Raw genomic sequence first — 24,477 nt, forward strand, 5'->3', positions numbered from 1 at the left:
GCCCCCTCCTGCTCCGCCCACCTCAGCGGTGGTCGGACTTGGGTCGCAGGCGGCAGCCTGCCCTGGCGGCGGCGGTTTTCTCGCAGAGGAGCGGTGGTGGGCTGGCCTGAGGCCGGGGGGACGGGACGGGAGATAACCGAAGCCGTGCTCGTCAGGCGGATCCTGCTACTGCCAGCTCCTCTCCGCCACGCCTAGTCTGAATCTCACTCTGCTCAGTGCTCCTCCATCGATCTCACCATCCACTCCCAATCTCCCATCCTCTCTAGTTGCTGTTCTTCAGTTCCATCACCAGAATCTACAAATTTTTGACAACGCTAGTTTCATCCCTCAATCCACTGTCATATAAGAGTTCCTCCAAAAGCTTAGCAAGTCCAAGAAGAAATACAAGAGATACCAAATGGTAACTGCATTGAACAGAATCCATCCTTTGTCTGACATAATCACCCGTGCAAAATACCGTACAGCACTATTTTAGATTCTCCAACCATTTTACATTCGTTTTCAAAAAGAAAAAAAAACATTTTACATGGACGAGACGAAGGACCAGTTGACGAACATGAAGCAGATGCAGTGCGCGCCGCTGTCGTCGTCGAGCACCTTCCACGCCAGCGCCTTGTCGTACGACACCGGCCGGCCGAGGCCCGACACGCACAGCCCGCCGGGGATGCACGCGAACCCCTGCTCCATCACGCCGGGGAGCTCCGCGCACAGGTTCTTCCTCCCCTGGTCGTCGAACACCTTCTCCAGGGTGATGTCTTGCAGCGCCACCAGCGTCGTCTCCAGCATGTCGAGCCCCGACTGGTTCGCGAACGTGAACACCGGCATGGCCTGCATCATCGAAGACGTGTTAGTCCTTCCTTAGTCGAGAGGAGAGCAATCCGTCGAAGCAAATTTCAGATGTGGTGGAGCAAAACCTTTAACGAGCAGCAGAGTATAGCACTGGCATGATTCCAAAGGGCTTTCAGCCCAGCTTCACAGCCACCGGCGTCAGCAGATTTGATCAGCTCAGCCCCAAAATGAAATCTGCACGAGCAAGCAGCATCAGCACAAATTGAAGCGTTCAAATCTATGCATTTACAAGCACAAACCACAGACCTGTAACTCTGGCAAATCCATCTGGAGAGCGTGGCCGCCTCCGGACTAGCCGTCGCGGCGGCGGCAGGGGCGTGGCCGACGCCGACGCCGACCTGGGGGACGAGGCGCGAGGACGAGAGCGCCAGCGCGATCCTCTGAACCGACGCGATGATGCTGCGCATGTACTGCCTCGCCATGGTCGCCACGCTCTCTTGCAGGTGGCTCTCGAACGCGAACTGGAACGCGATCGTCATGACGGCCTTGGAGCCGGCGCATGCAGCGTTCCCGGAGCCGCCGACGGGCATCCTGCTCCGGGGCGTCCCGACCTCGAGGGTGGAGGCGAGGTCCAGCGTGCAGTTGGGGCTAGATGTGTCCTGGCAGAAGAATGCAGCAGGGTAAGCCAATCAAGCGGAGTTCATTGATTGGTGGTTGAAGCCGAAATGGTACTGCCTTTTTTGGGTGTTGTATACTTACAAGAGGAGAGTCGATGGGGATGATGCGGAAACCGGATGGCAGCAGTGGGGAGTCATCGCTGAATGATGCGTCTATGGGTGCAAAGATGAGCTCTGAACATGTGCCTACGGTGTTCTCGTCTACACCATTGTACATCTGCCAATCCGGTATAGAACACATTTTTACAAAGAAGCGCGAGTGTTGCAAAGTTCAATCAGGGAGATCAAGCTTTATGACTCAGGATATCTTGTTCAAGGTCAAATTAGAGTCAATCACAAAAGATGTAAAAGTGGATCTGAAAGTTACCTGCAACAGGAACAGATCGCGATGCATCAGTGCATCCTGGTAGGTACTGGCATTTCCTAATTTGATGACTTCCAGGAACTGAGATAAGAAACAACAGATCAAGCATTAAGAACAAGAACTTTGTTAAATTGGGTAGGGAGTATTGCGGTTCAAAGTAGAATAGGAGCTTACTTCTTCAGGGTCAAATGTGTGGGCTAAAGGAAGTATGACCTGACCACCAAATCCTCCAAGGCGAGACATAGGCAAGTTGCAGAAATTAGGTTTCATTGCGGAAGCAAAGAATGCATCTAAATTACTGTCAGCCCACTGCGACCGCTGTTCCCTCATAAAACGTAGTAGCGCTGGCGGAGAAACATCCTAACAAACAGTAATGCAGTTGTTGTAGAAAAATCAAAATTGGAATATCCTTATAGTTCGGAAGGAAAAACAATATCTTAACTGCAAGATGAAGCTAACCTGCAGCAGCATCGATGCCTTTGCACAGAGAACACTGCTACTGACTATGGGAAGTCCATTATTGAAAGTTGCATTGCAGTTGATCACTTTACTCGGGGATGAGTTAACTGAGATACAAACATCGTCAACTCCATCGCTTTCAATCACAGACCATCCATCATCAGCAAGCCCATTGAGAGCTTCATTGAAACCTCTGAAAAAGTGAAAAAAAAGGTAACCGTTACTAAAGAAGATTCATGACAAGAGCCATCAGCAATCCGATGTTCCAGTCAAGAACCCAACCTGGTGAGCTTTTGGCTCAGAGCCCGTAAAGCAGCAGGTTGCCGTCCCCATCCAGTTATTACAGAATGGTTATCTTCATGTGCAACCTGCCTAAGGTAGCACAAAGCCTATATTATAAAAGAATAATTAGTCCATAATTTGATCTGCTATTTACAAGAGCAGCAAGAAAGATTATAGTTCATGGTTCTGTACCACCATAGATATCTTCTGGGCAACCATTGCAGAGGATTCATAAAGTGGACGCACTACTTCAGGCACACTCCAAGGCTGAGAACACATGAGTAGCTTAAATTTCTGCAACAGATGAACTTAACTAGGCAACTGCTATTAGTTTAATTTTTTTTTAACCGTGTTACCTCTAAGTTCATATGATCAACTATGTGTATGATACTGCCTCCACCATCACTAGGCCGGATCAAGAACCCACTAGGAAGCATCTCACCCCTGATAAAAGGCTGGACAAGAGGCATGCTTGGGCCACCTTGCTTGCTACTGAGCGACCTTTCACACACCTTAAGAGCGAAAAAAAGTCAAGCAGCTGGAAGATGGATACGTACACATGTACGCACTAATTGCATATGTCTCTGTAATATGATGCTCAGAAACTCACCACTAAACTTCCGTCATCAAGAATGGAGGTGTACCGCAGCAACCAGAAGTCGCGAGCTGGTGCCAGTGTCGTGGGGGCATAGAGCTAAAGACGCCACACAAAATAAATAAATTGAAGAACATGATATTATCTAAGAACGAATTTTATCCTCTTCCAGTTAATAAATTTTGAAGAAGCAATTCGTACCTGCATGTAGAGAAGCTCAATCGTGCCATTGTTACCGGCAGGCAGAACATTCACCACTTCCATGGACCGGCAATCGCGTAGCCACAACGGTAGATCCTTGAGGATTTCAGCAACCTGAATAGAGACAGCTCCACACTGAGTTACACATACTCAGCTACAAAGGGAGATGCAGGGAAGTGAAGCAAATAAAGACGCTTACTTTCGCAGGCTCCATGCCCACGAGGCCGCAAGCTCGCGCGGCGACACCCGCGCAACCATGCGAGATGGCAATGATTCCAATGGAATCCGGACCAGGCTGCAGGTGACCATGGAAAGAAAGGCTGAGCAAAATCTCAAACTCAAAGCAAGAAGAAGAAACTAGCAAGAAGTAATTCAGAGGTAAGTAACCAACCTTCATCCCAGGCATCTGGATCCACTCGACGGCGGTCCCGGTGGCCTTGGACAGAAACTCCGTCAAAGTCTCCTCCGCTATAGACATCAACCTGCACAGACATCGCAATCGCATACAGGTTGCAAGGTAGGCCAAAGCATGGCAAAGGCAAAAGGAGCACGGGCTTGCAAGCCAAAGGCTAGTTGAGCGAGCCAAAGAAAGAATCGCGTACCCGGCAGGGCTCGCGTCGCGCGGCTGAGCCTGCGGTTGCGCCGCCGCCGCCGCGACGTTCTGCTGGCCGCCGCTGGTGACGACCGACTCGCAGCTCGTGTCCGTCGTCGCCAAGCCCGCCTGCAACGGAGGGTTTGTTGGTTGGTTCGCAGTGGGTGGGAAGAGGAGGTGGTGAGGCATAATCGGAGAGTGAAGAGGGGCACGTACGCTCTGCGTCTGCTGGCGGTAGTAGCCGTTCTCGTAGACGAGCTGCGAGACCTGCTTCTGCAGGCGGTCGTTCTCCTCCATGAGCAGCTTGTTCATGGCCGTCAGCTTCCGGTTCAGCGCCTGCAGCCGCGACGACTCCTTCCGCTGCTTCTCCCGGCACCTTCCATGGCGACATGATAATATTTCGTATCAGGAACAATATATAGATCGATGGCGTCATCGATCCATCGCCATGAACGAACTAATCAATTTAATTACCTGCGGTTCTGGAACCAGACTTTGATCTGCTTGGGGTCGACGTTGGCGAGCACGGGGCAGTCGCGGACGAGCTGCTGGCGGCGCAGCGAGCTCGGCTTGGGGCACTCGTAGTAGAGCCGCTCCAGCGCCTCCACCTGCTCCGGCGTGTACCGCACGTACTTGCTCGCGTCCATGGCCGCCGCCGCCGCCTCCTTCGCCGTTACCATAGACACAAATTCTCCCTAGCACAGCTAGCTCCCCGGTCACGTACACGGCCCCGCCGGCCGCCGCAATGCCACGCCAAGAACTCAGGCACCCACCCCAACTAACCTCCTAGTCGTCCTATTAGCTAGCTCACCAACGTCTCCGCTAGAGCTATGGCGGGAGTAGAGCTTGGTAGCTTGCTAGCACTACTTGTGCTCAGAATAGTAGTCAGCTCTATCTAGTAGGTAGCCCCCGTGCGCTGGTCGTGGCACGCAAGCATTGGCGACGTGAGGTCAAGTTGGGAGGGTGTGTGGAAGAAGCAGGGAAGAAGGACGGTGCATGTGTCTGGGGCGTTGGTAGGAGTAGAAGAATGGCATGGGGTCATGGGCGGAGGGGGCGAGAGGCCATGGCCGGAGCACCGGTGCCGCTGCTTTCCTCTACCGCCCCGACATCGGCTGCAAGCACGAGGAGGATTGGTGTGCTTTTGGAAGCGGGCCGGACGGAGCTGGGGGGCTTCGCTTCGCTTCGCAGTTCGCAAGATCGAGCAGCTGCTTCGCCTTCTTTAAACGAGACGGCTGGGGAATGAATCGGCCGTGGAGCCCCGCTGCGGCTTCCGCCAATAATTTTCTCGAAAACGATGGTTCCGTGCTGCCTCCTACAACTTCAATTCTGCCGCCTGTAGGACTCTACAATTTTTTTTTAAATAATATTCGCCGAAAGCAACAATTTTTTAAGTACGTGTTAATCTTTTTACTCGCCACTTCAGGTAGTTTTAAATTGCTTCATAAGACCCATTCAGAACGCAGCAGTTTCACAAGAAACCATTTGAACCTTACAGCATTTTCCTTTTAAAATAATCATATGTATCCTGGAATTAAACGTAAATTCAGATAGCGGTGTTTGGACTAACTGAAGGGATCAGAGTTGAAGTGGATTTTTGGTTAGGGTTCACGCATGACAGATTAGCGAAGCGGCGAGCTGGTTTAGCACAAATAATTGAGAGCTTTCTGCACATGCTTTAGGAGAGATTCGAAGCCTTTTCTTTTCTTTTCCATTTCTTTGTTTTTCTATCGGTAGAATACAACCTGCATCTTTTCCTTTTCCCGTCACGCCGATAGAGAGAGAAGAGGAGAGAGAGGAGGGAACAAAATAAAAATAAAAATTCAGCAGCAGTGCTTAAAGGAATCCCTTTCCCTTTTTCTTTTAGCTCTCCTTTTAATATTTTTACCAGCGTTGTACTCAAGACATTCCCCCCTTACATGACTCAGGGCGTGAATTCTCGATCCCCTAAAGATATTCCCCCCCATAGAATTTCGTGAATTCGACAATATCATATTGCCTCCTTGCACGAGCTACCCCTGAATTGACCGACGTCTTCTGTACACACACACACACAATACACAACTGAATTTTCTACTGTCTAAAAAAACTAAATTTTATATTACCGTTTCATAGCACGAATAATGAACTGTTTAATCATGGCTTTGTGCTGCTGATTAAGCACTTACTCTTATTTTAAATTTTAATTGTGATTTTACGAACAAACTAAGCTAGCTCAGTTGATTAGGTTCCTCATGGTAGTCTGTTAGTGGCACCGGGTTTTAAACGATTTTTTAAAAAAAAGAAGAAAAAAACAACTGAAAAATTGCAAACAGACCAAAGCACCCATCCCTCTTCTCCTTTCTCCCCGTGACCATTCAACGTGCCCGAACCCTCGCGCCACAGCTCAACGGCAAGAGTGATCGGGAGACCTGGGGAAGACCAGAGGATGTTCCTCGAGATTGGAGACTCTGCTGTTCTTTGCCTTGGATTTTTGAAAGGCACGAGGGGGGAGGCAGAGGCAGGTTAAAATACATCGGGTCGGGTTGCGCGGACGCAGAAGACCCGGGTGGGTGAAAGACTGAAAGCGGATTTTTCTCGGCATTTGGAGCCCGATTAAAGGACCCACCCGCCATGCAGATCCACCGCATCGCCACGCCGCCTCGGTAGAAATCCGCCCAGGCTTCTTTTCACTGACACCCAAACTACTGCCCGGCTTGGTGATTCACTTTCACAGTTTCACCTGCACAGCAGCACAGGGTGTTCGAGCGTGTCCACTCAGGAGGTGTTCGGAAACATCCGCTAAAGTTTAGCACCTATCAAATCGGATGTTTAGATGCCAATTAGAAGTATTAAATATATGCTAATTACAAAACTAATTGTACAGATGGAGTCTAATTGAGGAGATGAATCTATTAAGCCTAATTAGTCCATGATTTGACAATGTGATGCTACAGTAACCATTTGCTACATCCGATGTGACACTGCTAAAGTTTAGCACTAATATCCAAACACTCCCTAAGTATCCAAACACTAAAGGGGTGTTTGGATATGAGGTGCTAAACTTTAGCAGGGTCACATCGGATATTCGGATGCTAATCAGAAGAACTAGAAATGAGCTAATTACAAAACTAATTGCACAGATGGAGTCTAATTCGCAAGACGAATCTATTAAGACTAATTAATCCATCATTAGCAAATGCTTACTGTAGCACCACATTGTCAAACCATGGACTAATTAGGCTTAATAGATTTGTCTTGCAAATTAGACTCCATCTGTGTAATTAGTTTTATAATTAGACTATATTTAATACTTCTAATTAGTATCACACATCCGATGTGACATGTCCTAAAATTTAGCGGGGTATCCAAACACCCTTAGGGGCTGTTTGGGAGGCATAGGCTAAACTTTAGCCCCTGTCACATCGGATGTTTGGACACTAATTAGGAGTATTAAACATAGGCTAATTACAAAACTAATTACACAACCTCTAGGCTAAATCACGAGACGAATCTATTAAGCCTAATTAGTCCATGATTTGACAATGTAGTGCTACAATAACTATTCACTAATGATGGATTAATTAGGCTTAATAGATTCATCTCACGCCTTGGAGTTCTGCTATTAGTTTTATAATTAGCTCATGTTTAGTCCTCCTAATTAGGATCCGAACATTCGATGTAACAGGACTAAACTTTAATCTCTGCTATCCAAACACCCCCTTAAGCTCCCTCAAGCTCACATTGCCGACATCTCCATTATGAAGTGATTTGAGGAGTACACTGTACATTTTCCTGAAACGGATGTGATGTTTTCGTCTGTGGCACACGTGTGACATTATTTTGTAGGAAGCACGGCCCCTCCAGCATGGATCATGGATGCATGAAGATACAGAAGAATTTCATTATGAGGATGCGATTCTTTTTTTTTCCTTTGGGTATTGCATGATTCAGTGCTTGTTTTCGGCGGTTAGCTTCCTGGCCCCTCCAATACATGGGAACAGCTTAGCTTGTTGTGGCAGGCACTCGGTCACTCACTCAGGTTATGATTCTATTTCTTTTATTTGCAACTCCTGTGGCTATGATTCTAAGCCATCATTAATGTCTTTCTAAGAGTTTTTCTTAAAAAAGCTATTCTGCTGCTGGTATATCCTTTCATAAACCAAACTAATCAGTGTAAGGAACATGTATTCCATAGCTGGAAACAAAACCAAGATTCTTACAAAAAGAAAGCAACATTCTACTGGCTAAATTTCACTGGCCACCCCCCATCATATATTCATATGCAGTGCGAATATGCCCTAAATTGTTTCCCCCTTTTTGTTAGCACTCAGATCGGCGGAAAAATACAATTCTTTCGCAGCAATAAGTGTCCCTAATGATTATAATCGTCTCTAGAATTCTCGACTTAAAAAGCACTAGACATTTCTGTTTGAATCTAACAGAAAACGAATTGACAGTCATTTATTATTTTCCACCTGAACAAGTATACTTCACAATGATGAGGTATTGGTACTAGAAATACGACAACAGCATACCTACCCTACATGGTCGATCGAGCTTGGACCCTGGAAGGAGGAAAGTTGCAGGCTATCAGCCTGACAGCTGCCAGCCAACCCACTATTCAATACTGGTCCACATGGCACTTGCCAAGACCACACTTTCTCTCATATCAAAACTCAAAAAGGGATCCTCCATGTTTTTCTTTTCTGTGAGCAGGGGAGATACTCTACGCTTGCAAACATAAGAAATTGCAAAAGCTGGGCAAAGCTAAAAAGCTAGGGCTTGTCCTATCCCACTACCAACCACTTACCTGGGTCTGACGTGTCATGGCCTGGATATGCACACCTTTTGTGTTATTCTAAACCAATCACCTATCCAACCCAACCCTCCCAATTTGGCCTCCCAAGATTTGCTACACCACCCCATGGTGACCTTATCAAGGGACCCCACATGTTGAACATCCAACTAACCTAGCTTTTGCACAGTATTATTCTAAGTCCCCAACACATCACCAATCCCTCCTTTTACTGGGCAATCAAGCATTCAGACCTTCTTAACAATAGCACCAAAATCAGACTTTTCCTACACTTGATAATGGTGGCGGCCAAATCAAATGCTTTGGGTTTTTAATTAGGGTTATCAGAGAGCACTAGGCATATTTAAGGTGTAAATCAGCAAGGAAAAGCATCAGGCATGGAAGATAATGAAATGGAATGGAGGGGAGCCAGGGAGACCTACCGTGCAGGCCACTAACGAAAAGGCAGGGAGCCGAACAAATTCCGGGGCACCCCTGCTCAGTGGAAATGAACGGTGTCTGAATTGACTGCTGCTGCAGTGACAAAACATAGTCGGCAAATCATTACAGAAAATCTCTGCAGGGCAGTGAAAATTCCATAATTCAGTAGATGACTGATGGTAACTTGCAATTCGTGTTTTCCACCACAAAACAAGGCCTTGATTAAAAGGGCATAAGCAAGCCACAAGCCTCAAGATACCCTGAAGTGATTGCTGCCATACAGATGTCCGGTTCAACGACAAAAAGGGAAATGTCCCCCATCCTTTTGAGACATCTGGGATAGATGATGGATCCTGTGACAGGATGTATTTGATTAACAGGTGTTTCATAGACGGTGAAGTGAAAAGGACGGTGAAAGTCATCTCTGACTGACTTACAGGTAGATAGGTATTCAATCAATCGTCTGTCAAGATCAAAATGCTGGCAAAGAAGTTTCTGCAAGAAATACACAAGCACAGTATTAACCATCTTGCGCAAAAAGCGATACCACAAAGTAGGAACACATCAGCAAGACTTGATATAATCGAGGGTTTCATGCTGGGCTTGAGAATGACTCAATAGCTAACTGAAGAATCAGGAGTTCTATCATTGGCGCGTCAATAACTTGATCACATCAGTACTTTGATTGAAGTACAGAGCCAGATAATTAACCCAGACGTTCTATCAAAACTAAAATGAAAGTGTAACTGGAGTGTCAGACTGTATTTCTTCTTGTCTTCTTGCACACAATTCTTTAGGTAGGCCATATTTCATAACTTCACTTTCACCCATTTCTTTTGTGTTTCCTTAAGCCCCACCATCCAAACTAGCTTATCTCCCTGCTACCTTTTCTATTACAGGATCATGGTTATCTGTTATCCGTTAATTAAAATAACAAGCCGCATCAATAATATACTACTACAAAATGGATATGTACTTCAAGAGAATATATGAAAACAATATGTTTAAAGTTATGCATATAGTTGCATAAACAGTAGAGTAGCATTAAGCTCCTTATTGAAGGACATGTTGATCAAAATGACAGAATTCCAGAGCTGTGTAAAATTTTCCGAACCATAAGAACAAGAAGTGACGAGAATAAGTAAATAACCTTGGTAACTTTTGGCACAAATACTTTTGATTCACTTGTGACTTCCGGAAACCGAGCAACTTCAGTCACCTTGTCAAACAATATGTAAGTGGGAAGATGATCTGTTCAATGAAATCCAACAGATGGAAAATGACTAAGAAAGTGCTCAGTGCATAAAGTGAAGAGTTAATGTAGCACATACGACTGGAACGCAAGCACTCTCCAAACGAACAGATAACAGTAAACAACAAAGCTGACAAGTGAACCAAAAAAATTACCCCACATGGATATGCCAAACTTTGCTGCAGCATTTGGAAAATGGCCGAGGTCAATTATTCCAAAAGAGATGTTCTTGTTGGAGTATCTGCATTAATATAATGTCAAATGCAATTACTAGAACATATGAACTGTGCTATATTCAGGACAAAAGGAAGGTATTGAATAATGTATTAAACTAATTTGCAGATACTGACTAGGAAGCATGACAGTAAAATAGTATATTTCTTTCTCAAATACTAAATCGTGTATTTCTTTCTAAAATACTAAATAGTGTATTTCAAGGGCAACTAATGGTTAGTGGCATGTTTTTTCCTCGAACTAGCAATAAAACTGCCCACCCATTTTAATAAGCAATATGTGATCCAATTACATTCAAGAAATGAACAAACAATGACCACATGGCCCCTGGACAAAAGGAAAACACGTCAATAAAGTAAGAACCACAACCCGTGAGGTAAGTCTCAAGCCAACAAATGGTTAGTGGCATGTGACTGCAAGAAAGGATGACGTGGAAGATTTAATGCTTCCAGTTGACTCTCAAACTCTCATCACACAAGGAGATTTTGCTGTAGAATCTCAGTACTACCATACAGCAAAGAATAATGTAAACTCCACAAGGAAATGGACAACCAGAAAATTCAAAGAACACTTACATATTAGAGAGTTCAGGCAGAACACTGCTTGCTTGTATACATGTTGCTGAAAACGAAGTTCGGAATTCAACCTGTTTACATTAAAATAGCAATATTCAGTCATTTACAGAAGACTCTCCACTGCTTATTTGCTGGGGCTGTAAGTGTTTAAGGTGATCAGATATCTATGCTATGGCTGTCAAAAGAACAAAAAAATATTTTTAATCATAGGTACTAAATTTATATAGCAAACAGTTGTATTTTCAAATTCAGTTGCGCGTGCACATTGACTCAAGGAATTCAACTGATTGCCATCATTCTATATGAAATTCTTCCAAGGATCCTCCTCACTTTATAAGGTGAGAGCGACGCATCTGTACTATTGTAGGTACCTACAAGCTACAAGTCTTGAGCAAAAAACAAAGCAGGAAGAATTTTGCCGATGAACGGAAGTGGTGAGATAGTGATTAATATATGAGAAACATGTAAAAAGGGGTACCAGCCAAAATTGTAACTATAGCTACCTACAGGCTACAAGTCCTGAACAAATAACAAAGCAGGAAGAAATTTGCTGGTGAATGAAAGTGGAGAGATGATAAGTTAATAACATTAGATGAGAAGCATGTAAACAAATTACCAGCCAAAATCGCGATGTTGGCTCTTCAGTTAGCAGACTTTCAAGTTGCAACGGGGTCAAGTGATTTGAATGGCCTAAGGGAAAAAGTAAAACAAAAAACAAAATCTCAGTTAACAGAAAACACAGCGTATTTGAAATTGGAGTAGAAAATGAAGGATGGAAGCAAATACTTCTGAACTAGGGAAAAAATATGGCAAGCTATTGATTTAACAGATAAAAGAATCTTTTTCGCTTTCATACTGTCATATATATTTCAGAGACTTTTAGATCAAAATAATATCTTAGAATAGATGTGTCATATATTATTACAAAGTTTATCCAACTATCAAAAAAAAACTAATACTCATAAAAATGTTAAACGAAAATAAATGCTCAAACGTAATTTCAATCATTAGTACACATGCTCGCTCTCTATTCAGCTGCACGTTTTATTTATAGTACCAAGGTTTGTGAATATTCATAATCCCATATTAAACTGAATTTATTTAGAACAATACAGTCTAGGGACTTCACATTAAAAACTGGTCAATCTAGTTGTGAACACATATGCCTTATCAATTGTACCCAAAGTTACAAAGAAGAAAGACACCATCGGCCAAAGTCCAGTCCAACCTCAATCTAGGACAGAGGACAGTGTTTCATTCAGTAAAGAGCCAGTTACCACCATTGTAAGCAATGCATTACTATGGCAGATTAGGTAACCAATTCAGGACTCCGAAATTCTTCCTTGTACTAGAAGTTCTCTGAGAAACTGGTAAATAAAATGCAGATTCAGTGATTGCCCCATGATCACTTTGCAACCTCTTACTGAATCAGATGTAAAACTTATACTGGTATTAAAGCTCATGGCCAGCCATTTAACCAATTGATTCCAGGTGGTTTAAGTCTCATGGAACAAATGAGCAAAATTTTGTTAAAAGAGCAAGTTGCAAATGACCATATCAAGGGTGCATAACAAGGATACAAACACAAATTAAAGTATAACATCCAATATTTACGAATACAGTTTTCAGCCATCAGAGAGTTACTTGATGTGAACACTCTAGTCAAATCCATAATTAATGTAGAATATGAATGTATAAAAAAATACCTAGGCCATCATAAGGTGGTTGTTGAGCTACAGCATATATAACTGCAGGAGAAAAGAAAATAAGCACAAGTTATGACAAGCTCAAAGTATAAACATTTGAAGGGGGAGAAAAAGTGAAGCAGTTGAAAACTAGATATTAGCAAGAGCATTGCAGACAAGAGGTGTCTCAAATGCTGTCAAGCAATTCTTGTATTTACATGGCATAAACTGGGCGCATAATACTATACAGTTGTAATCTCAGAACCTAACAGCAGAATATTGATAAGCCTAAAGCTGAGGAAATCGGGAAAAGTAAGGAGTGTTAGACAGGCATTATGTGATGTATGTGTGTGTGTGTGTTAGGCCTGAGCCCAGGCGCCTAGTGCCGGCCGGCCAGGATTGGTTCGAGAGATATGAGATCTTGATTGGTGTTATTTCTATAAACCTCAAGATCTCCTCACTCCTATATATATGTACACATATCCCTCTATCAATCTAATCTACTATTCCATGCAATCTTGATTGCTTTTAAGGAGGAGCAATAAGCTAATCTGCATCCAGCACGTCCCATACTAGCTATAAGAAGGCTGTATTATTGCACCTTCTACTTTCTGGTATGCCTAGCTTAAGGGCTCATATAACAAAATCATACACTTCATATTGTGTGGCAGTAATTGACTAACTGCAAAACCAGTCTACCGACAGTGCTGTTGTACAGCAATCGGTTCAGAAGGAAATCCATAGCTTCAATATAAACAGTTTGACATGTGTATTAGATGATTAAGACAGCATACATTCCCCAAAGGAGACATCATAGGCATGAACTTGATAGATCCAGAATTCCAGTTATTCAGGACAAGATTGTAGTGCCTATGGTCTAAAAGATTCAAATTCAGATATGCTGGCTAAGGGTAATAATAGCTACATAGATCAATAAATATCATCTGTGATTCTGTGATAAACTAAACATACCAACAAATCCCAGAAAGTAGCCAAGGGTCAACCAATAGTTGATAACCAAAGTAACTGCCAACAATAAGCCCTACAGCACATGGGGAAAAGAGGGCAAGGAATCAGATAGTGAATTCAGCACCATTAACTGCAGTAATGGACCGGAATACTACAGTAACTGATTTTATTAAAGAAAACAACAAGCAAAGATTTATTTCATATGGGGTCAATGATCAATGGATACGAAACCAGGATCATCCCACTTTTAACACACCTTCGCGTAGAGCAGTGAATCAGCAAGGAATGTTTCCCATGTTTCCTCTTTCACGATCTGCCAAGCATTAACAGTTTAATTAGCAAAACAAGCATGTTCAGGAGCTTATACAGGATTCATCATCTCATATCAAGTAAAAGAATGTGCTCCCCTTTTCTTAGAAAGAAGTACAAAAATAAGAAAAAACTGCCTAGGCAAAATTATTTTCTTAGGAACCAAAGTGCAAGTTCAGCAATGAGCATTCCTATAACATGCAAATAATCCACTTCCACCAACAAAAAAGATAAGGTCCATGCAAGCCTCTTTACATATTTGCAATATGAGGAAGTATCCCACAATGAATAGTACAGCATTGTCTCTCACATCACAACCTGCAATGGTACAACTTTTATTGGCCACGTTTTCTTCAAATTTAGCACACCAAGTTCAGCACCTCAGGTTGCAGGTTAACAGATTTAAATACACAACATGTTGCCCCATTTAACATAATGCATATGAAGACACACATAACGCATTGTAATCCACGTTTGAATCACAGGGCAATTCCATCTCCCCATCTAGTGATCTCCTATGACCATCAAATTCCCATTGAGAACAGGGAAGTTTACACATATCCCCACCAATTTCATCACTAAATCCCAGCGCAGTACTCAGAAAATAAGTTTACACAGAAATCTTAGCTGGCATTAACCATCGCACCTTCACTACGAAGAGGACGAGGAACACGAGCACTGCCTGGATCTCCTGCAAAAACAAGCACACCAACAACGATTCGCATGAGCCAGCACAGCTTAATCAGCAACCAAATGACACGATCCGGATCGAGCACTCGGGGATCTCTGAAGCTTACCCGGCGGAGGAGGCGGTCGTGGAGCTCCCCTCCGTCGTCGGCGGAGAGCGCCGCGCTGCGGGCCGCGAAGTAAGAGAAGAAGGCGAGGAGGTGGAGGAAGTAGTAGGGCTCTGAGATGGCCGAGTCGAGCCACGGGAACGGGTGGTTCTGCCGCGCCGCCGCGCCGCTCGCCGCCGGCGCCGACGCCTCCGTCGCCGTCGCAACCTCCATTTTTTTCGAGCGAACGGCTTCTCTGACACTCCACGAAACGGGTCTAGGCCTCCGTTTGAAGTTTAAACCCGACAACAAATACGCCTCCGCCGCAAGCTCGCGTATTTCTTTTCTACGCCTTTTGCGTCGGATACCAACTCCACACTCCGACTTGTGGGCCCTACTAAGGGGGTGTTTGGGAACACCGTGTTAAAGTTTAACACCTGTCACATCGGATGTTTGGATGCTACTTAGGAGTATTAAACATAGGCTAATTATAAAACTAATTGCACAGATGGAGTATAATTTGCGAGATGAATCTATTAAGTCTAATTAGTCCATGATTTGACAATGTGGTGCTACAGTAACCATTTGCTAATGATGGATTAATTAGGCTTAATAGATTCATCTCACCAATTAGCATAGGGTTCTGCAATTAGTTTTATAATTAGCTCATGTTTAGACCATTTAATTAGCATCCGAACATCCGATGTGACACTGTTAAAGTTTAGCACCTCGTATCCAAACACCCCTAAGTTCTGGGTCCACATGTTGGTAAAACAAGCGCTCTGCTCGCCTTCACACGCTACGCTTTGCTCCATTAAACCCAAGGCGGCAGGGCACTCCGTTCCGCTCGCTCTCCTCTCTCTAGGGTTTCTCCTCGCCACCGCCGCCGCCGCTGCTCCTCCTCGTCGCCGCGATGAGCGCCGCCAGGCCGGACCACCGGCGCTACCACCCGCCGTTCCTGCGCGACCTCTCCTCCCCCATATCCTCGTCGTTGCGCTTGCCCCCAGCCTCGGTCCGGCGCGAGACACAGGCCTCCACCCCGCCGCCGCCTCCCCCGCTGCTCTCCCTCGACGACCTCTCCCACCTCTCCCCTTCCCCGCAGCCGGCCACGCCTCCTCAGGCGACGATGACCCCCTCCCCCACGCCGCCGCGTGGCGCGGGCCTCTTCGCATCCCCGCTGCGGTCCAACGGCTCGCCCGCCCCCTCGGCTTGGTGGTCCCCGTCGAGGGAGGAGAAGCCCAGGGAGGGGTCGCCGATGGATGGCGTCATGCAGAACCAGCAGCAGTCCCCAACGATGCCGTCGGGGCAGCAGTCGCAGCAGCAGCAGAAGGTTGCGCTGATCACGCTGCCCCCGCCCAGGGAGGTGGCGCGGCCGGAGATGCCCAGGGATTCGGCGCCTGCTGCTGGCCGGGTTGACGAGGAGGAGTGGGTCACCGTTTTTGGGTACGTGGCCTCGCCCCTAGCTAATTCGATGGAATGTATGTGTGAATTGTTGTATAATTTGTTGCATTGGATACTTATAGTTGCATGTTCTGTGTTGGGAATAGATTAGATATTACTTCTTAGGAACTGGTTATGACAAAGTTTATGTGGAATTGGCAATGTTTCTTCTTTAGTTGTAAGAACAAAGATGTCAGCATGAGTGTTTGTTCGAAATTCATTTGTTTTTGAGTTCAAACTCATCATATGTTGCCAGTGTGTTTCCATGTTAATAAAAACTAATAAAGATTGAAATGCAGATTTCTAAGAATTTGTACTATCAGGATGTAGACATTTGACCAAAACAACATAGCTCCAGAGAACATAGTACAGTAGGGCTGCCTACTTAGCAACATTACCTTAGCTGGAAACAAGAGATCAGTTAGAATTAATGCCACTTTGACCATTTAGGTTGGATCTTCATCATTGATGCTTGAACCACACAAGCAGTGTCAAAACATGAGATACTTTCTAGCCAACTATATCAACTAATCAGCAAGTGGCAAAGAGGAATGTTGGAATGTTTGCAGTTGGGATTTGTTAGCCATTCTGGAACATAATATACTAATACCTTCCCTCTAGCGAATTTGGAAATCAATGTGGTCTGATTTACTTTCGGTGATTTTTTAATCAAATTACAGTATAGTAATTTACGTGATTGACAAGCTCAATGGCAATTGATGGACTTTATTACATAGTTTGTGACAGTCGTGATAGCTTCATCTGTTGAAAGCTAACATGTGTCAAGAGGAATTAATATAGTTGTCTTTATGTTCAGTTTTATTCTAAGTCTACTAGTATAGTTGTAAACCAGGATGCCTTAAGTTGATCTGATGGTGTATGTTGATATACACTCCCTCAGATCATATTCTGCTAAGCCCATGTGATAGATTTAATGCCCATATCCAATGGATTGTTTCCCTCCCCCATGATGATTCTCTCCTTTTTGTTATCGTCATACTAATGAAGTTGCCTACATGTTGGTGGAAGTGGGAACATGAGTTGTTATGAATTTATGGTTTTTTAGTGCACAATTTTGGAACTTAGGAAAGGAAGATCTCAACAAATATTGATAAAGTGTTAAAATCTCTTCCCACTGATTCAGCATGTGGTTTAATTTCTCACCTGCATTTACATGCACTTCTGCGTGATGCAGATGCCTATACTTTGGTTGATCATTTTGTTTTAAAAAATTATAGCGTACCCCTTGTGCACTTGATCCTCTGAATATCTGTTAAGCTTTCAATAGTCAGACATGTTCAGAATGTTGTATATTAAATGGCTATAGATTGTTGGATGCCAGTGTTATTAGGATTGTGATATATTTCATTTTTATTAGCCTTCCATCCTTTTTCTGCCAGATTTTCACCTGGTGATACTAACTTGGTTCTGCGAGAATTCGAGAAATGTGGGATAGTCCTGAGACATGTTCCTGGTCCAAGGGATGCGAACTGGATGCATATCTTGTATCAGGTAATCACTTGCAGCTCTGCTGTTTGAGCACAGACAACACACTGGATCTATGTTCCCTACTTTTTACTGAGTTGTCCTAGAATAAGCCTAAAATAAACCAATGGAGTAGGTGTCACTGTCAAGTGTGATGTGCTGGACTGCTAGACTTCTAAGTTTTTTTGTTTGGGAAAATGTTGAATGGAAGTGATCCCTGATCAAGTTTATGGGCTATTTCGAAGTCCTGAAGATCTGTTAAGCTGCTCAAACCTATTAACTATGATTTGTGTTATCCTGTCATACTGTGTAATTATAGAGATAGGATATTAGATAATGTGATGTTAATCTGGACAGCGTAAACTTTTTTGAACTATCCCACAAATAAGTGGTGTGCCTATATACTTTCCAATGTGTAACTGTTTTCCTTTCTGTTCCTTTCGTTATCCTGATAGTTCCCTACTTTATTTCTGTGTACAAGATGGCACAAATTTCCATGTGTTGGGTGGTTTTACACTTTTACTAATATTTTCTATTTTATCAACACATGACCAGTGTTTTTTTAGATTAGATACAAATTCTGTTCTGTTATGGGGAAGTAGCAGTACCTTATGTGACGCAATAGTTTTCTGCCAACCAGTAATAATGTTCTCATGTTGGACTCGCTATATGCTTAAGATGATTCATGGACAGGAGGTTTCTCAGTGCAAAGAAATCAGCTAGATGTCCCTGTTCTAGTGTTCTATCACTTTTACTTTGCAGCTATCTTTTCTGACATGTTCTATTGTTCTTATTATGTTTAGAGCCGGCATGATGCACAGAAAGCACTTGTGAAACATGGGCAGCAGTTAAACAGTGTTCTTATTATTGGGGTGAAGCCAGTGGATGCACGGCAGCAACAGTACCTGAACGAGAGCATGAACGAGAACTATCAGGGCAGCGCAACAGTCCCATTTCTGTCACCGCCTGTAGCACCTAGCGGATTTGCCACCAGGAACGCACTAGCACCTTTGCCTAGCAACTCGATGCCAAATGGCAGCTGCAACGAGAGCAGTCGTGGCGCTTCTGGAGCCATTGCTTCACCTTCAAAATCCATCTTGTCCAAAGTTATGGACTTGATGTTTGGCCTTTAAGTTCCATCATTAAATCAAATGGTGGCAATGCGTTTGTATTCTGTTGGAAATTCTAGGCCAAAATGAGGATCATGGCGATAACATTTTTTGGTCAATGGGGTTTTCATTGGGTATCAATGCACGGATTGTGTATCATACGGCATCTGACTTTGGTGTAAACTGTAATAGGAGTCGTCCCTTGCAAAGGCTGGTGTAATTGACTCACTCGGTGGCAAATGTTCAATCACAAACTTCACCGATCTATTGTGATGATATGGATATTTTTCCTCCAGAAAAGAAAAGTGTGGAAAGTGATATGATTGCATAGAGATTTTTAGGACACCAGCTGAGTAGCTAAAGTCAGACGGTTGTATTTTTGCAGTGTATGTTTTGTCAGATGGGTTCTGAATTTTCAACACATCTGAGGTCCAATGATTCTGACTTTTTTTGTTAAACACGCATTGCATCCTTTATAAGGGATTTGATCCAATGGATGATGTCCTGTCTCCTAAAGTCAAACTGGGAATGGGATATGAATTGTTCCCCTCGCGGAAACAACGAATCTGGGTCATCCTTTGTTCCGCTGTTCTCTGTACCTTGCTCGAACAAAAAGATCTGTACCTTGCTCGAACAAAAAGATCTGTACCTTGCTCGAACAAAAAGAAAGAGGGTTTGACCTCTTGTTTTTGTCAGCTCGGCGTAGACTTGGGACAGACATTCTCAAATCTCGCCGCTGCATAATAAAGAAATGTGAAAAAAAATGTGAACATTAAAAAACAGCTGATAGAATTAAATTAAATGGTCAATGGTGCGTTGGGTGATCGAGAGTAAGGCTTGAAATGCTCGACGTGCATAAGTCAAATCGCCTCACTAATTAGCATTACTAGTACTAAGAACCAGTTAGAGAAAAATATATAGCACTCAATTGAGGACGCACATTGCAATTAACAAGCTCCAAGTACGTCCTTGTGCTCCCGAGTCTGAACGCCAGCACGTTGTTTGAGCAAATCAACAACAAGTAGAGTACAAAAAATGTCAAAAGAATTCTTTTATAAAACCCAAACGCTAGCCTTTGCTGCTGCTGGAGATAAAATGAGATGTCAACGGATAGTGGCCCAACGGATACCTGTTTGAACCAAAAGAAGAATATCTTTCCAAATTAAGTACGTACTAAAATCGAAGAAAAAAATAAATCCAAAGCTGGAGTACATACTTTAATCAGGAAGCCTGCCTTCTCTTCTTCAGATTCCGTACACGGCAGCTTGTATTTTTATAGATTCGTATGTTTGTCTCGTTTCCAGTACATTATATGGCTTGCAATTTTTTAAAACATGTGGAAGCAGTTTGAGCACGTACTTCGATCCTTTAGTTTAGTATACCGCCAGAGAGACAAATATGTTTAAAATTATTGAAGCCTTGCTGTGACACAAACCTTCCAACAGAAATGGAAAAGGAGGCTTCAAATCACTATTTTCATATACTTCAGATTTCATCATCTCTCGCAATCAATAAGAAGTTTGCCAATTGGGAAGTGAGAGGTGGACACGTTGTCTTTCTTAATCAAGTTTGTTTGGTCGCTAAGGCTGAACAATCTTTGTCAAGCAGGGTAATTAACGACCTGATTGAAAACATAGCCATCATATAGTTTAGCTCAAATCTGCATGGCCTACAGTATTAAAAGGACACTTCAGAAACTCTTAAGGTAAAGCCAAAATTTGAGCATAATTAGATACATTTGCACACATCAAGACCAAACAGTTGGTAGTACTATTGGAAATAAACACTTTTATGTAATCACAATCATTTAAGTTTTCTCATTGATGGGGCCGGAGTCATTTGATCGTTGCAGTTATCTATCAACATTAAATCACTGTGAAGAAAGCTAGCTATCAAAGCTGAATCAGAATATTAATTTAACATTGACATTCTTCATGACCCAAACGGAAATGCGGCTGGTGACACCATTTCTGCACTACAGAAATAGAATAGTGCATCCATTCGCAATTAACACATTATTAGTACATACATGATGGTATGTCTTGTTATATTTTATCAAAAGCAAACTCAAATGAGCATTCCTATAACATGCAAATAATCCACTTCCACCAACAAAAAAGATATGGTCCATGCAAGCCTCTTTGCATATTTGCAAGATGAGGAAGTATCCCACAATGAATAGTACAGCATTGTCTCTCACATCACAACCTGCAATGGTACAACTTTTACTGGCCACGTTTTCTTCAAATTTAGCACACCAAGTTCAGCACCTCAGGTTGCAGGTTAACAGATTTAAATACACAACATGTTGCCCCATTTAACATAATGCATACGAAGACACACATAACGCATTGTAATCCACGTTTGAATCACATGGCAATTCCACAATTCCATAACTATAAGAGACAAACCAAATCAGACCTTGAAAAATATATATAATTTTTTGGACAAGCAACATTACAATAAGTATATACGTCTGCTATATAACTTCAAGTGAGCGTGTTTCTCATCTCTTTTATTTTTCGAACTAGCATTTAAAAATAAAACTAAATAGCTTTTCACTATGCATATATGTACAGCCTCCACTGGATACTCCTTGTTATCGTGGTTGATCGAAGCATAGTCTATATCCTAGACTATGAGGAGAGCAAGAGATCAATACACCAACCTCATAGACATGCTTAACAGAGTATGGGCTCGCTTCCGTCAACATCACTCAAGTGAATTCAAGGAGCAACTTCAGATCCACTCTGAATTACCGGTATGTATTTGCACATCTTGTGTCTCTTCCTTGAACACAACAAATATTTCATAACTTCTTTTGTCATATATATAGTGTTTGAGACAGAATCCGGGGAATAATTTATGCGGATACTACGTATGTGAGTTCATCCATGACTTTGTAAATCCCAAGCGTATAACAGACCACGAATTCAGAGTACGTATACAAATTTCTTAACAATAAATTAGTTCTAATTATGCAGGTCCATTGATCTAATATAATAACCTTTGCATGGCATAGATGGTAGATTATGCATGAAGAAAGAACTCCTCGAGATGGAAAAAATTAGGGTAATTTAAGAACAACTTAGTGGATTTCTTTTGGACGAGGTAGTACATCCAGCGAGAGAGTTCCATAATAATGGATCAAATCTGTATCACCGTCAGAACTTGGATTCGGAATAGTTGATCCAAAATGTTAAACTTGGAAAGTTGATGCAATGTAATATTATTCATATATGTGTATGCATAATATGTGTATGTATAATATTATCTCAGATGTAATATTATACATCAAATACAATTTTATATATATTGTGTATTAGAACTAGTATATGTAAAGGAAACAAAACAAATATGAAATACTAATATAGAATAAAGAAACAGAAAGAAAATGAGAGAAGAAACATGAAAGAAAAAAGAATTTAGTACCGGTTGGTAATATCAACTGGTACTAAATTAACCTCAGCCACGCGTGACGTGGCAGCCAATTTAGTACTGGTGGATCTCCCCGACAGGTACTAAAGGTCCCCCACAACCGGTACTAAGAGGGGTTTGAACCCGATACTGAAGGTGTTTTTCCCAGCACTGACACTTCAGAAACTCTAAAGGTAGAGCCAAAATTTGAGCATAATTAGATACATTTGCACACATCAAGGCCAAACAGTTGGTAGTACTATTGGAAATAAACACTTTTATGTAATCACAATCATTTAAGTTTTCTCATTGATGGGGCCGGAGTCATTTGATCGTTGCAGTTATCTATCGACATTAAATCACTGTGAAGAAAGCTAGCTATCAAAGCTGAATCAGAATATTAATTTAACATTGACATTCTTCATGACCCAAACGGAAATGAGGCTGGTGACACCACCTGTCTGATATCCCATGGCGCCAACTAAGCGTTGACCGAGTCATGGAGTCACAAAGAATGATGATGGCACGACTCGAAAATGAAAGAGGATGGGAGAAGAAATCTCTATGATCAAGTATTTTCTTTTGCAGAAATACGATCAAGCATGTTAGTAGTTTGATTTTGTTAACCATGTCCTTGAGGTGAACATTTCCATTGTCGTAAATAAAACGCGCTTTGTATCACATCTAGGAGACAGACTGCTTAGAATCAACACTAAGTACATATGATTAGGTCGTCTGCGGATACTTGCACGAGCATGAGGGTGTACTATAGTATTATCTTCCCACGTCTTGTTGTTTATCTTAGTTAGCAAACCACAAATAACCATTTGATCAGTTCTCCCTACTTATTTACTACAGAAATAGAATAGTGCATCCATCCGCAATTAACGCATTATTAGTATCGGTTCCTAACCTTTTTAATACTAGTTGTGCAACCGGTATTGCTACTTCGATACTAACCTCTTTAGTACCGGGTCAAATAACCGGTACTAAAGGGGTATTAAAAAATTAAAAAAGAAGAGAGAAATCCGCTGGCCGGAGCCCCGGCCGCACCCCGCCACCGTCCGCCAAAGCGCCGGAGCCCCGGCCGCACCCCGCCACCGTCCGCCAGAGAGAGCGGGGGGAGAGAGGCGGCATACTTACGCTGCGCAGCCACCACCGCCGGTTGCCGCCGCTGCCGCTCCTCAGCCCGCCGGTTGCCCCCGCCACCGGATCTGAGGGAGAGGTGGCCGCTACTCCAAGATCCACGCGCTCCTTGCTCTGTCACGCCTGCCGCCGCTCCTTGCTCCACCACGCCTTGCTGCCGCTCCTTGCTCCACCACACCCTACCGACGCTCCGCCGCCTCGCCGTGCCCTCCCTTCTTGCCTCCGCTGCTCCTTGCCCCGCCGCTGCTCCTCGCCACATGTAAGAGGTGAGGGGCGACTGGAGGGGGGAGGAGAGGGGCAATGACGGGAGAGGCGGCAAGGGGATCGATCTGGGGGGGGGGATTCGGCTGTGGAGAGAGAGGGGATTCAGCGGGAAGAAGAAGAGAGAGAGCCGCAGGTGAGAGGCCGGATGAGGGGGACGAGCGGATAAGTACGTGTGGGGAGGTACCCCTTTAGTATCGGGTGAACCCGAGGACAGCGCCTTCCAGGTCCGATGATCGGGGGTTCTCTCCCTCAGGCGCAGGAACGGAGACTCGGAGAGGACTTGGGGCAGTCGCGAGTCACGACCTCGAGCCGCCCCGGCACCAGCGGGCTGTGGCTGCGCGTCCCCATGAGGTCGCTCCTCCGGGCTGCGTGGCAACGTATTCGAGCTGCTTGAAACAAAAAACCCTACGGTGCAGAAATTGTTGTCGTAAGAAAATACTCTCTCCATTTTCAAAATGCAGGTCATAGATTTTGCTATGCGCTTTAAGTAAAGAGTTATATCCATATACGTAACACAGTCTATGTATCTAAAAATTCAAAACGATGTATATTTTGGAACGGACGTAGTAGCATGCATGTACCTTCATTATGTATTCTCGCGTAAGAGTATCTTCAACGGACTACCCATTTTTCTCTCTCGATTCG

At 43.6% G+C, this 24,477-nt stretch overlaps 3 protein-coding genes across 5 annotated transcripts; 1 reads left to right on the top strand and 2 right to left on the bottom strand.

Annotated features, from left to right (window-relative positions):
- Window positions 1-379: 379 nt before the first annotated feature.
- Window positions 380-9,302, bottom strand: LOC101775415 (homeobox-leucine zipper protein HOX29). Of its 3 annotated transcripts, none has more exons than XM_012845727.3 (18): window positions 9,177-9,302; window positions 4,434-6,751; window positions 4,176-4,335; window positions 3,970-4,088; window positions 3,759-3,849; window positions 3,567-3,662; window positions 3,368-3,481; window positions 3,182-3,265; window positions 2,928-3,083; window positions 2,767-2,838; window positions 2,572-2,678; window positions 2,290-2,482; window positions 2,005-2,190; window positions 1,834-1,911; window positions 1,549-1,683; window positions 1,096-1,448; window positions 915-1,023; window positions 380-828 (listed from the first exon to the last, which is right to left on the bottom strand). In XM_012845727.3, exons 2-18 carry the CDS (start codon window positions 4,637-4,639, stop codon window positions 523-525), a joined length of 2,565 nt encoding a protein of 854 aa, XP_012701181.1. In that variant the 5' UTR covers window positions 4,640-6,751; window positions 9,177-9,302; the 3' UTR covers window positions 380-522. The 3 variants fall into 3 exon arrangements, with proteins under 3 accessions (XP_012701181.1, XP_012701180.1, XP_012701179.1); XM_012845726.3 differs by having other exon boundaries at window positions 2,764-2,838; XM_012845725.3 differs by having other exon boundaries at window positions 2,764-2,838; window positions 3,970-4,335.
- On the bottom strand, window positions 9,239-15,258 carry LOC101775824 (thioredoxin-related transmembrane protein 2). Its single transcript, XM_004968489.2, has 11 exons — window positions 14,996-15,258; window positions 14,845-14,889; window positions 14,146-14,202; window positions 13,893-13,962; window positions 12,942-12,983; window positions 11,852-11,925; window positions 11,236-11,306; window positions 10,582-10,667; window positions 10,325-10,425; window positions 9,612-9,669; window positions 9,239-9,527 (listed from the first exon to the last, which is right to left on the bottom strand). Coding segments are annotated over exons 1-11 (816 nt in total). The 5' UTR covers window positions 15,206-15,258; the 3' UTR covers window positions 9,239-9,525.
- Window positions 15,259-15,778: 520 nt separating this feature from the next.
- LOC101776226 (nuclear pore complex protein NUP35) lies at window positions 15,779-19,463 on the top strand. Its single transcript, XM_004968490.3, has 3 exons — window positions 15,779-16,414; window positions 17,812-17,923; window positions 18,700-19,463. The coding sequence occupies exons 1-3, from the start codon at window positions 15,885-15,887 to the stop codon at window positions 19,027-19,029; spliced, it is 972 nt and encodes a 323-aa protein (XP_004968547.1). The 5' UTR covers window positions 15,779-15,884; the 3' UTR covers window positions 19,030-19,463.
- Window positions 19,464-24,477: the final 5,014 nt, after the last annotated feature.

The sequence above is a fragment of the Setaria italica genome, chromosome V, assembly GCF_000263155.2.
Source record: "Setaria italica strain Yugu1 chromosome V, Setaria_italica_v2.0, whole genome shotgun sequence".
Lineage (NCBI taxonomy): Eukaryota > Viridiplantae > Streptophyta > Magnoliopsida > Poales > Poaceae > Setaria > Setaria italica.